The 13,920-nt window shown below is 37.6% G+C and overlaps 1 protein-coding gene across 2 annotated transcripts in view; it reads left to right on the top strand.

The window, feature by feature from the left end:
- Rrm1 (ribonucleotide reductase catalytic subunit M1) overlaps positions 1-13,643 on the top strand; it is a 48,182-nt gene extending 34,539 nt beyond the window's left edge. For both annotated transcript variants that reach the window (XM_010603160.3, XM_010603159.3), the window contains 7 exons: positions 1,137-1,286; positions 1,637-1,858; positions 3,469-3,545; positions 5,711-5,846; positions 6,993-7,088; positions 12,012-12,200; positions 13,058-13,643. In XM_010603160.3, coding sequence (XP_010601462.1) covers positions 1,137-1,286; positions 1,637-1,858; positions 3,469-3,545; positions 5,711-5,846; positions 6,993-7,088; positions 12,012-12,200; positions 13,058-13,246 — 1,059 coding nt within the window. In that variant the 3' untranslated portion in view covers positions 13,247-13,643. The remainder of the gene's footprint in view (positions 1-1,136; positions 1,287-1,636; positions 1,859-3,468; positions 3,546-5,710; positions 5,847-6,992; positions 7,089-12,011; positions 12,201-13,057) is intronic.
- Positions 13,644-13,920: the final 277 nt, after the last annotated feature.

Genomic DNA, 13,920 nt, shown 5'->3' with positions numbered 1-13,920 from the left:
TTTGAGACAGGGTCTCACTATGTAGTTGAGACTGACCTGGAACTCACTTATGTAGCCCAGGCTGGTCTCGAACTCACAGCGATCCTCCTGCCTCAGCCTCCCGAGTGCTGGGACTACAGGCGTGCTCCACCACACCCAGCCAAAATTTACCTTTTAAAGTGTACAATTCAGTGTTTTCAGTAAATTAACAGGACTGTGCAGATATTATCTAATTTTAGAACATTTTCATCTCCCCAGATGTCAGATCCTGTGCCTGTTAGCACTCCTTGTTCACTTCCTGTTGCCCCTTTCCTCCAGCTCCTGTTAACCATTAATTTGTTTTCTGTCTCTGGCTTTGCTTGTTGTGGACATTTCCTATGCATGCCATTATATAATATATGGCCTTTTGTGCCAGGCTTCTTTCACTTAGCATGTTCTCAAGACTGCACATAGTAACAAGTATTCATACTTCATTTCTTCCTGTCTGGAGTTCTTAAAATGCTTCGAAAGGTCCTACCCACCTGCGTACTTCCACCTCATCTGCTGTTACTTCCTCCATTCTCTCTCTCTTCTAACCCGCTAATTTTCTTGCTATTCCTCAAACATGTCAAGCATGCTTTGTCCTCTGAAAGTTTGCCCTTTTCCTTGAATATTAAAATTTTCTTCTTTTAGGTAGCCATATAGCTTGCTTTCTAACCTTAAGTTTTGCTCATATGCCATGTTCTCAGTGAAGTCTTTGTTGACATTCCGTTTAAAAATGACTTCCCCCAAATTGATCAAGGTGTGATTTACAGTATATGTGTGTGTGTCAATTCCATAGATGAATGTAATTATGTATTTCAAACATATACAAATAAAATATATTTTTTCCTGTCTACTCATTAGTACTCTCTTTTTCTGCCTTATGTTCTCTCCTTGTATTTGTCAGACTGACCAGTTCCAAACTGTATTTTTAAAATGGGTAATTTATAGAATGAAGTAGATGTTAAGATCATCAGAAGAGATAGAATCAGAGGATTTAGAAATGTACTGATGAATGATGAAAAGAGAAGTAAAAATTTTAGTGTCTGAGAGTGTTGGAGGCTTATGGTGAGTAACATTGACACAAGAAGAAATCAAAGCTGTGTGATTTTTGACTATTTTACTTTGCATTCCAGGTTGCAGTTTGTAACTTGGCTTCCCTGGCCCTGAATATGTATGTCACATCAGAACACACGTATGATTTTAAGAAATTGGCCGAAGTCACTAAAGTCATTGTCCGAAATTTGAATAAAATTATTGATATAAACTACTACCCTGTCCCAGAGGTATGGATAGATTTTTCTGTTTGTTGTTAATTATTGAAATCCAGGATGGAAGGAGTCTAGCTATCATAGTCTGTTCTGCTAGCCATAATTTAAGTGATTATTGTAGAAATAGTGTGAGGTGACAGACAGATGAAGAGGAAATTTGTGAGCTAGGTATTGTGGTGCATGCCTATAATCCTAGCACTTGGGAGGCTGAGGCAGGAAGATTGTGAGTTTGAGGCCTACCTGGGCTACATAGTGAGATACTGTCTTAAAAAACATGAAAGAGGGATAATGTGTGTCATTAATGCAGAATATTAACTTGTGTTCCGTGATATTTTTTCTTTTTCTTAAAATCTTTTGGTACAAAGGCGCACTTATCAAATAAACGCCATCGCCCCATTGGAATTGGGGTTCAAGGCCTGGCAGATGCTTTTATCCTGATGAGATATCCTTTTGAGAGTCCAGAGGCCCAGTTATTGAACAAGCAAATCTTTGAGACTATTTATTATGGAGCCCTGGAAGCCAGCTGTGATTTAGCCAAGGAGTATGGCCCATATGAAACCTATGAGGGCTCTCCAGTAAGCAAAGGAGTAAGTAATACATGAATGAGACTTCCTTTTGCTCGTGAGTATCTAGAGTTGGATGAATGGTTACCCCCTCCTATAAAGAATATGTCTGCATATAACTCCCTGGAACCCATGGATGTTTCTTTATTGGTTCAAAGAGAATCTTTGCAGATGTAAGTAAGGATCTTGGGATGAGGTGGATCATCCCAGATTTTTCCTGTGGGCCCTAAACCCAGTAACATTTATCTTCCAAGAGACGCAGAGAAGGGCAATCAATATGAACACAGAGGCAAAGATTGGAGTGGTAGCTACATGGGCCCAGGATGCTGACAGCCATATAAGCTAGAAGAGGCAAGGAACAAAATCTCTGCAAGGAGCATGGCCCTCCAACCATGTTGATTTTGGGCTTTTGGCCTCTAAATATAGGAGAGAATGAATTTTCATTATTTTAAGCTACCAAGTTTGTGGTAGCTTGTTGTATTAGCTATAGAAAACTTCAGTATTGGGCTAGGGATTTAGCTCAGTGGCACTGTGCCTGCCTTGCAAGTGCAAGGTAGTGAGCTCCATCTCTGGTACCCTCACCCCCGCCCCCCAAAAAAGAAAAGAAAACTTCAGTACCTTTATCCTCTAAAGTAAAAAGGATATAAAAAGGGTACTCTGTTTTAATCTCTTGTATTTATAACTAATCATCACTAAAACAACAAGACTGTGTTCATTTTCTATAGCTAAATTTAGTGGATTAAAACAACATACATTCGTTATCTCAACGTTTACAGAGGTTATGAATCCAGGATTGCCTTAGCTGTGTCCTCTTCTCTGGGTGTCCTAAGGGTGTGGTCTTTGAAGCTCAGTGCCCTTGTCCAAGCTCACTTGGTTGTTGGCAGCATTCATTTCCTTGTAGCTCTAGAACCTATGACATCTTGCTTCTTCAAGGCTGGTGGGAAAGACAGTCTCTCATTTCACAAGGATATAGTTTAGTCCCTCTTGAGAGTGCTCATCTGATAAGTCAGGTCTTCCCTTTTGTTTAAATCAAAATGAACTGATTTGCAATCAGGGGCTTAATTACATCTGCAGAAATCCTTCATCTTTGCCATAATCTTGGGAGTGAAGTTCTTTATATACAGGTTCTGTTCACATTCAAGTGGAAGAGATTATAAATAGCCTGTGCACCAAGGACTGGGAATCTGGGGGTCCGTCTTAGAATTCTGCCTCTGATACTGCCCTTATTGTCATTTTCTTCCATGAAAAATTTTAGTTCTGGCATTTCTGCTAATATTTAAGAATTTTAATGTGTACTTGTTTGAAAATAGGTGTTTTTAGCTAAGTAAACAGATCAAGGCAATGAATATAAGGTTAGAATGACAGTTTTATTATAGAAAGAATGTATCTCATGAGCATGCTTTCATGAGAAAGGATATGGGACCTCTAGGAAGATACAGCAGGGATGCAGTTAAGAGGAGACCTTAACCACTTAGCCTGCTTCTGATTCAAAATGTCTGCACTGAAGTTCAGGGAGATCTCTGGACATTGTATTCCTTATACAGGTCGACTAGAAGACAGATTTGTTGGCAGATTTTTTTTTTTTGTCATATTTTTTAATTGCTGTAGAGTGACTCCATAAATTTATTTCTTAGATTCTTCAGTATGATATGTGGAATGTTACTCCCACGGACCTGTGGGACTGGAAACTTCTCAAGGAGAAGATTGCAAAGTAAGTAAAGAGATGTAGGAGGCCTTGGGTTCTCCTGGCTCTTCAAAAATTAAGAATGTCATTATAACTTCTGAAACTCATAGTTTTCCCCTTTGAAGTGAGGCTAAAAGTTAACTTACTTTACACAGCTGTTTATTGGGAAAATACTTGGTAAGAAAATGTATGATAACCTGCAAGTTGCTTGGCACAGTGAAAATATTCCGGTACATGCAAAATACTGTTATTAACTGAGGGGCTTACCATCTGTTTTAGGTATTCTTTTTGTCATTAGATCTTTATTTTTCCAAATACCTGGAAATAAAAGGTTTCCACTCTTCTATTTGATGTTTAACCACTTTGGGCTTATAAATAGCTTTATTTGAATTGATTGTCACAGGAATAAGTTAGGGATTTTGGAAAAGCTTTTAGAGGGTAATGTGTTGGTCCCCACCAACTTCTCATTGCCTCAAAATTGAGTCTTTGTAAGCCTCGAACAAATAAGTGATTTGAGGGCGGGCAGAATGTTTTCCTGAATGAATAATGAAACAAATTGTTTTTGTTTCCTAGCATGAGGTGGTCATTTATGGGTTACTGCAGATGCAAAGTGCCTAAGTTTGGAGAAGGAAGCAGTTGGCATAAAATTGTTCCATAAAATAATACGTTTTAGAAAATTTAGAAAAACATACATGAAAAGGGGAAGAATTTGAGAATTATCCTCGTACTAACTCCTCCATAATTGCTATTGGTGATTGTCATTCTTCAGACTTTCTTCTGAGTGTGTACTCCATATGTGTATTACATGGCAAAGCTCAGCTTTTGCAAAAATGTACTCAGACTGCATTTTGTATTTTGTCATTTGGATTTTTTTCTCACTCAGAACACTTACTATTTTATATATATGACTTTTAAAAAGTTCAAATTTAGTATATAAATTAATCATTGTTAATAAAGTTCAAATACAGAAATAAAATAGAAAATAAAAGCTTTTCTTTCTTCTCCCAACCACTTGTTCCACAAAACAAGCAAAAGCTAACTTGTTCCCTGTCCTAAAGATAATGTTTGTTAACGGTGTGTATTTTTCTAGATCTCCAGTATATTTGCAGATGCATGTGCACTTATGGTTATGTCAAACTTGCATATTCTGAGACTTTCTAGTTAGTGTTTTATTTTGGATATCTTTCACTTTTAGTATATATAGATTACTGCATGTTTTTAGTAATCACAGACAGTTCCATAGTTTGGATATATCATGTATGACTTTCAACAACATATTCCCGTGTTGCTATTTTATCATGAAGTAATGTTGAAACCCCATTTATGCAGTCTCCATCAGGATCTAAGGCTCTGCTAAGCCCTGTTTTAATTTAATAGGTATGGAATGTAGGAAAGACATGCTCTTTGTGTTAGAGAAACTTAAGATTAGGTGAAATAACACAAATAGTTAAAACGTATGTAAAGGTACAGGTCATAGAAAATGTTTGTAGAGCAAACCTTCTGAGAATTTACAGTTGGAGTAGTGGAAGTCAGGTACTCCGAACGTATTTTTCCCACTTCACAGGATAACGGAGAATTGTTGTGAAACATGACTAATTCTGTCCACTTTCATATCATTATGTTCAATGAAGGGGCCCAGCACAGTGATCAGATAGACATTTAGAAAAGAATGAGGAGGTTGAATGAATGAATGTACGCTGATACAAGTGGGGGACTCTGAAATTGTGACTTGAGTATTTCTCTGGGCACAATAGTCTGTCACATCCTGATTCCTGCCATGACATAATAAAGGATGCTGGCAGTAAAAATTGCTCATTTTTTTCTCAGGGGTCAGGCATTTAAGAAATGAGTGTTCATACCATGGAATTGTATCCCTATAGGAGTTTGTATTTATTTATTTACCTACTTATGAGATAAGGTCTCACTATATAGTCCAGACTGGCCTTGAACTCACTATGTAGCCTAGGCTGGCCTCAAACTTGAAGTGATCTTCCTGCCTCAGCCTTCCCGAGTGCTGAGATTACAGGCGTGGGCCACTATGCCTTGCCCTATAGGAGTTCAGTTGAAGAGTTAACTTGTGAATTAAATGCACGTATGAGTTACTCCTGACATCTTTATATGCTACCATAATATGAAGTAGCTGCTTTCCTGGCAGCTTTAGCACCAGTGTCTAAGAATCTCTTTTTCTTTAGATATGGTATAAAAAACAGTTTACTTATTGCCCCAATGCCTACTGCTTCAACTGCTCAGATCTTGGGGAATAATGAGTCCATTGAACCTTATACCAGCAACATCTACACTCGAAGAGTCTTGTCAGGAGAATTTCAGGTGAGAAGTTCACAGCCAGATAGAGATCTTTTAAAACCAAGATATTGGCTGTAAATGCTCACTCATATTTATTTTTTATTTTTTAATTTAAAAAAGTTAAAAAGAATTTTTTTTTGGTAGCGGGGATCAAACTTGGGTCTTTGCGCTTGCGAGGCAGGTGGTGGCACCACTGAGCCAAACCCCCGGCCCCTTCACTCTTATTTAGTATGCCCCCTTTTCTTGGTTTGGAGGTTAAGCTTTGATACAGACTGTCACATCTCTAATATTGTTCTATGTTGTTTCAATGCATTAAAATTATTTATTGAAAGAAGGAATGATTGGGAGTCGAATATGGAAGTAACTTGTTGATACTAGGATTCCCAAGATGTCTAATTATTATATCATCATAATGATAAATGATACAACCTTAAATGATTATCTTGGGATACTGAGACTAATTCTCAGACTTTTTTACCAATTAGAATTTCTGGTGAATGGGATCAGTGGTGTTTTTTAAAGTTCCCAAGTCATTCTTATGTGCAGCTAGGGCTGAGAACTACTAATTTTAAATATTTTTGTGAATTTTCAGATATCCTGAAATAAATTTTTATATGATTTAGGGGAAATATATATCTTCTCTTCTTCCTCCTTTTTTTCTTTTTTTTTAGGGGAGATAGGATCTCAATATATAGTTTAAACTTGTCCCAGGCTGGCAGTCATCCTGCCTTAGCCTCCTGTATTTTTTTTTAATTGAAAAAAAATTTTTTGAAGGCTGGTTGTATAGCTGAATGGCAAAACACATGCCTAGCATGCTTAAGACTGAGTTCAGAAAAAAAAAAAGACTGAAGCTCTGCCCCCAAACAATTTTTTTCAGATATATTGAGGTATAGTTCACAATTTGTATGATTCAAGGTGTACAATGTGATGATTTCATATATGTGTACATTGTATAATGGTTTTGTATATTAATAGCTGTGAAGCTCTTAAAGGAATATAAATTTCATGTAGTAGTGGGCTTATCAGTTTTGTAAAAACAGTAGGATTTATCAAGCAATTTAATGTTAAATAATTCTTAAGTAATCTTTGAGTTGTAAACCTGTGTGTGATCTGATGTAGGCCCTGTCATTGATATTTGCTTTAATACATCTTTTCTACTTTTCTATTCAGATTGTAAATCCTCATTTATTGAAAGATCTTACGGAGCGGGGCTTATGGAATGAAGAAATGAAAAATCAAATTATTGCATGTAATGGCTCTATCCAGGTATAGAATAAAAATGAAGCGTGCTCTTCAGGAGTTGAACATTGTGATGCTTTTGACTTATACTACTGAGGGATAGGAGAATGGCTATTCATTGTGGTCATACAGGCTCTACTTAGGAATCTATGTTTACTTCTGCATTGTGCTAGGGTTATACAGTTCTCATGTAGCCCTTGTGTTCTTGTTTGTGCAATACTAGAAGCAGTGGTTCCTGAATTTTCTTTTCTTATTAATACATGTTTACTGTGTATAATGTTTACATTCATAGTAGGGACTAGATATGTATACTTAACATAAGCTTAAATCTTTTTCTTCCCCTCTCTTTTCCTTTCCTCCTTCCTCTATCTTTAGGACCCCTTCCCATTTGCCGAAAAATATCTTATTTCCCTGTTCTTATTATCTATCTTTTATTTTGTAATTTAAGTTATATATACTTTGGATTTCTCATATAAGAAAAGATATGCAATGTTGAAGCTTGTGTCTGATTTATTTCACTTAACATTATAGTCTCAAGATACATCAATTTTCCTTACAAGTGACTCAATTTTATGCTTCTTTATGGCTGTGTATGCATAAATACTACATTTTCGTTATCCATTCATCTGTTGCTGGACATAGAGGTCAATTCTAAGACTTAGCTAATGTGAGCTGTGCTGCTATAAACATGGGTGTGTATGTATCACTATGATATGATGTTTTTAATTGTTGGGGAATAGCTGGGTCAAATGGATTTTCTAGTTTTAGTGTTTTGAGGAATCTGCATACTGATTTCCACTGTAGTTGTACCAGTTTACATTCTAACTATCAGTGTAGAAGTGCCCCCCCAGCCTTTCCAGCATTTGTTATTGTTTGATATCTTGATCATAGCCATTCTTTCTGAAGTAAGATGGAATTTCAGTGTTTGTATTTCTCTGATGACCAGATGCATTTTTATGTGTCATTGGCTGTTTTACTTCTGAGAGGAGTCTATTCACTTTAGTTGCCCATGTTTTGATTGGGTCTTTTATTTTGGAGAGGGCCCTTTTTTAAATTTTTAGTCCTTTGTATGTTCTAGGTATTAGTCTTCTGCCAAAGAGTAGCTAGCATTTTTTTTGCGGGGGGGGGTAGAGATTTGTCATTCAGACCAGCCTTGAGCTCATTATGTAGCTTGCAGTCATTTTCCTGCCTCAGCCTCCTGAGTGCTGGCATCATAGGATGTGCCGCCACACCTGACTAGGTTTATCTCTTTTATGCAGTGAACCACTCAGTTTTGTTTTTTGCTCCAGACTGCCATTCTATCTTCTAATGGGGGAGCTGAGGCCATTTATGCTGAGTTATTACTGAAAGGTATTGATTCACTCCTGTCATTGCATTATTTTTCTGTTGTTGATTCCTTTATTTTCCCTTTTTGTCAGTGCCCCGCCCTATACTGGGGATTGAACTTCAAGACCTTGAGCTTGCCAGACAGGTGCGGAGCCACAGAGCTACATCCCTGGCCCTACTGTCAATTTTCAAGAATAGTGTCGCAGGATATGTTAGCCTTAGTTGAAAGTTGTTTTCTTGGGCCAGGGGTTTAGCTCAGTGGTTCTGCTGCCTGCTTTGCAAGCACAAGGTGCTAAGTTCGATCCCTGGTACCAAAAATAAAAAGTAAAAAAATAAAGTTGTTTTCTTTTAGGGCTTCAAGCACTTCCTTCACTCCATGTTTTTCTGGCCTTTAGAGTTTGTTAAATTGGTAGTAAACAAATAGATTTGCCATATAAGTGATTTTTTTTTGCTTTTCTCTGAGAGAGGTTTTTAAAGATTTTGTCCTTGTGTTGGACTGTTGAGATTTTTTTGTTGTTGTTTTTGTCACTTGTTTTATGTAGTTCAGGCTGGCCTGGCCTTAAACTCACATGTGGGCCAGGCTGGCTTCAAACTTGTTGCAATCTTACTGCCTCAGCCTTCTAAGTGTTGGGATTACAGACATAAGGCCGCCATACGTGGCTCAACTTCTGGGATTTTGCCTATGCTGTGTTGTAATTTTTTCTTTTCTTGTAATTATTTGGGGTTGAATATACTTTGCTTTCTTATATGTTGAGTTCTTTCCCCATACTTGGAAAGTTTTCTGTCATGACTTGTGTAAACAGATTTTAGGTTAGTCTTCGTAGTATCATCTACTAGCTGTTGGATTTATTTTTGTTCTCTGTTGTTCTCTGAGCATATGGTATTTATTGTGCTTTTAATCTATCCTTTAGGTCTGACACTCTTCCCTTACAGATCACTTCTGCTGTTCATATATTCAGTAGAATTCTTTATTTCTAGGATTTCTGTTTGGTACCTTTTCATTGACTCTTTGGTAAATTTGTTCATGTTTTGAATGGTTTTGATAAGCTCTTCTATTTTTTATTTGACTCTAAACACTGACCACTGTGTTAATTCTTCTGTTTGGTTATAGCATCTTTAAGCTTGCTTAGTTTCTTTGATCCTGTCTTAGCATTTAGGTGTTTGGCATTTGATAACCACACCATCAGTGCCCTAGGATCTGCTTTGGGAGAGTTGGGAATCTTTGGAGGCATTTTGTTACCTTCTTTTTTTCTTTTCTTTGAGCTGAAGCTTGAGGTCAAATAGAGAGAAGAGACTTTGTTGTTGGTGTGAAGATCTCTGTACTTAGGTTCTACTTTCTAAAAATGTTATCTTGGCTATATTTGCCAAGAGGTCTTGTCTACCATTTCAGCCTATTCAGTTTATTTGGGTTGGACCCAGTTACTGTGTTATAAATTCGTAGTGCTTATATAACAGCACCCACAGATCCAGCCATATCAGTCACAAACATTAAAACTTGTGACAATTTTGCCCTTTTATCAGTACCCCTTGCAGACTACACTGTACTGCTATTAGCAGTTAGTCTGAGGTGTGGAATGGGGAGAGGAAGGGTAAGTCTTATTGACTTCTTCAGGCGGGAGGAGGGATGCAGGAAGAGAGAAGTGTAATTAGAGATTGAGGGAAGCCATGGAGTTGTTGGGACCTATGAATACATTTATAGTTAATTAAACACTGCAATTGATTTGGGAAGAAGAGGATATGGTATATTTGCCCAACACAAATATGGTATATTTGTCTTCTTCCAGGAGTCCCCCACTCTTGCTCCCTTTGCTGCAGGGCAAATCTCACAGTTGTCTTCACACTGTCCCTTCTCGGGCCTTCTGTCTCTTCACCTCAGTTCTTTATCTTTCCCTGCCTGTCTTAAGAGCCCTGCCCTCCAACCTTTGGAACTGGGCAGTGGGGAAGATTTCATGCTATCCTAGATCTTTCTGGTGTATGGGGAAGTAATAGGAGAGCACCTACTCCGGTCTGGATTTGCTGATTTCTCCGACCCTCGTCTCCAAGGATGCGATCCACAGCTCCCTGCCAGCAAGGGAGGGCTGCCCATAGCTCATAGTGTTCAGCTTCTCTCTGCTTAGTGTAGGGGGCTTCCCTTGGTGCCAGATGGTGGGAAGCGGGCTGGATGCTGCAGGGACACAGAGTTCTCTGGTGTGGGAGGATGATGGGGGGACGGGGTTGCCTGTTTTTGTCCTTCTGGCTCTCCTTTTCTCTGGTTGCAGTCCGTAGCTTCCTGGGCCCTAGCTGCAGTTAGCTCTCATGCTGGATTTCCTCTTCCAGGTGGCAGGGAGAGTTTGTAGGGAGCCTATCCCAGGAGTCTGCAGCACTAGGGCTGTTAGAGCTCCCCTATAATGGCGCAATTGCTGTGTAAAGGGTGTGAGGCATCTGTAGACCAGTGATGGCGCCACTTCCCCTTTTCAGCAACCCAGATGGTAGGTTTGATGAAGAGGATTTGTCTTTAATTTTCTGTATCTGATTATGTTTGCCTCCGCTAATTTAGAATACCTGCATTATTTAGTGTCTGTCCTCCAAGCTTCTCCAACACATCTCCTTCTCTAATCAGCCATGTTGGAATCCAGTGGTTTTCACGTTTTTTTTGCTTTTAAAATCCTGAAGCTTAGATTGTATCCCTTCTCAGTTGAGTAAAGGAAGAATGGGAATTGGAGCCAGACATAAAAATTTTTGATGTGATTCCAGAATGCCTCAAAATTTGGGAACCACTGATAAAATGTCTCAAATTAGAGCCAAATTTAAAAGCACGCTAGAGGTTGAAGACGAATAGTCCAAAAGACAGTCCCAATAGTGATTAACAATAAAATGTGGAGCTGAGAATCAAGCAGCACTTATTTGTAGATAGAGGGCTCTGGGGCTCTGGGGCTCTGGCTATATGTTGGTCTGTGTGACCACAGAGTCCTCAAGTCCTCTATTTCTGATTACAGAAACTGTAGCACCAGCCAATTTGTATGAGTGGAATTAAAAAAAATTTTTTTAGAGTCTGGCAGTTTCACCCAGGCTAGCCTTGAATTTATAATCTTCCTGCCTCAGCCTCTCAAGTGCTGGGATTATAGGCATATACTATCATGCCTGGCTTTATTTAGTCTGTGTGTTTTAAAGCAAATTAATTCTAGAAGAAAACCTGATTTTATTATGATTACAAATGCAGTTTATAGAGTTGTAGCTTATTTAAAGGATTTTATTTCTTTGCCTTTCTTGATTATGTCCCTTTGATTTACATATAGTCCTGGTTATTTGTGTTTTCTGCAAAACTCAAGGATCATTTATTGCTGCTTAGCTCCGACTTGTACTTCATTTCTTAAGTGCTTCTAGAATAATGAACATTTTCCCCATAAGCCTTTTAAAGATGGATGCTTAAATCACTACCACCAGATTTATATTTGGTTAGCTGAGGTTTTTTTGGACTTTCTACACAAGAGGTTAGCAATCTGGGCCAACTCGAGAAGGGTCATGTCACATTCTGCATGATGAAGTCACCTCTGGCAGGAAAGTTAAACCCTTGCATCATTATTCTGTTAGTCATACTGATTTCTTTAGCTAGAATAGAATAAACATTTATTTTCCCTCTTTCAGAGCATCCTGGAAATTCCTGATGACCTGAAGCAGCTTTATAAGACAGTGTGGGAAATCTCTCAGAAAACTGTTCTCAAGATGGCAGCTGATCGAGGTGCTTTCATTGATCAGAGCCAGTCTTTGAACATCCATATTGCAGAGCCTAACTATGGCAAGCTCACCAGTATGCACTTCTATGGTTGGAAGCAGGTTAGTCCAAGAAATTACCAGTTTGGGATGTTTTAGAAGTGGAACAGTGTTAAAGTTGTTTATGCTCCTTACTTCCTTCACTGTTGAAATTATTTAACAAGTGGTGTAGGTTGTTCCTTATTCATTCCTTTTCTACTGCCATTTGTTCTTTACTGAGCTCTACTGTAACATCTCTATTCCACAATATCTTGTGCACTACTGCCATTCGTAAAATAAAAATTTTGCACATAATAACCCATTATCTAAAAACATCTCCTTTTTGCCCTCTTAATAGCAGTTTGAAAGCCAAATTATTTACATTACCAACTGTAAAGTCCTAAGATTTGAGATTATATTCTTATTTCTTGACAGTGTAATGGAAATTTATATATAGAATTATAAGTTTATTTTCTTCTATAGATAACATACTCTTGTTGAGCACTTACTATTCACCATTACTGAGGATACTGAATGGAAGATATAAACCTTATCCTTAAAGTAGCTATGATATATTTTGTTAGAGATGCTGTCTAGTTCTCTAAATATTTATTGCACAAATTTAGAAGTCATACATAAAAGTAAAGACAATTGAATAAAAATGTTTGGCATTTCCAAAGAGATAAAACCATTCTAGGGATAAAAAAAACAAGCAAGGTATAGCTATCTGATTGTTGAAGTATTTTGGAGAGTACTTCCTAGAGGAGACAGGATTGCAGTTCAGAAAAAAGTTTCACTTGGGTTTTACAAATGTATTTTTTAAAAATTTCTTTAAATTAAAATTTTAACTTACATATATGGGATATATTTTAAATGTTGATTTTGAATGTCTAGTGTTCTCACAGAATTTCTTCTGATAGTTGTATTTATATCCCTTGTAGGGTTTGAAGACTGGGATGTATTATTTAAGGACAAGACCTGCAGCTAATCCTATCCAGTTCACTATAAATAAAGAAAAGCTGAAAGATAAGGAAAAAGCATCAAAGGAGGAAGAAGAGAAAGAGAGGAACACAGCAGCCATGGTGTGCTCTTTGGAGAATAGAGATGAGTGTCTGATGTGTGGATCCTGAGGAAAGACTTAGAAGAAAACAGCACATCTTCCGTAGCCCCAACACTTGAGTATAGATAGGCATAGTGAGTTTGCTCAAGATTATATGGCTTCGCTGGACCATAATGAAACAAAAGGAATAATTGATTTGAAGTACTGTTTCTATATAGTGAAAGTAATGATATGAAGAAAAAACTTGGCATATTGGGAATCAAAGTAGAAGTTTTAAATGCAAAAGAAGTCATCCTGGAAATAGGAAGTGGTTTAGTAAAGTTCATCACTTCTCTAGCACTCCTTTTCTGATGATCTCAGTTTGGGTAAGGAGACTTGAATTTTGCTGCTTTTACTGGTGGATTCCTATCAGCAAAATTGGGTGGTATCCTATGAGAAGTACTGGTAGGACCTTTATCTAGATAAGGTTCTATCAATCATTCTGAAATAAACTTTTTAAAGTGTTTGTGTGACGTCAGTTTTTTCATTTATTGTGATATAAAGTTAATGTTTGAAAAAAACATTTTCTGTTCTTTGAGCGTTGAGGGAAGAAATTTTATTTTATTTTATTTTTTAAATTGAGTTTATTGGTACATTTTAGGTATACAGTACAGTTACATTCATCATTGGGATCTTGTACCTTTACATGACAGGTCTTGGTTCTCATTTTTTCCCCTTGTCCCTGCCCTCCTTTTACTCCCTCCT

This window comes from Fukomys damarensis, unplaced genomic scaffold (genome assembly GCF_012274545.1).
Source record: "Fukomys damarensis isolate Sample0158 unplaced genomic scaffold, DMR_v1.0_HiC HiC_scaffold_16, whole genome shotgun sequence".
Taxonomy (NCBI): Eukaryota; Metazoa; Chordata; class Mammalia; order Rodentia; family Bathyergidae; genus Fukomys; species Fukomys damarensis.
This window is presented reverse-complemented; position numbering and strand designations above follow the sequence as displayed.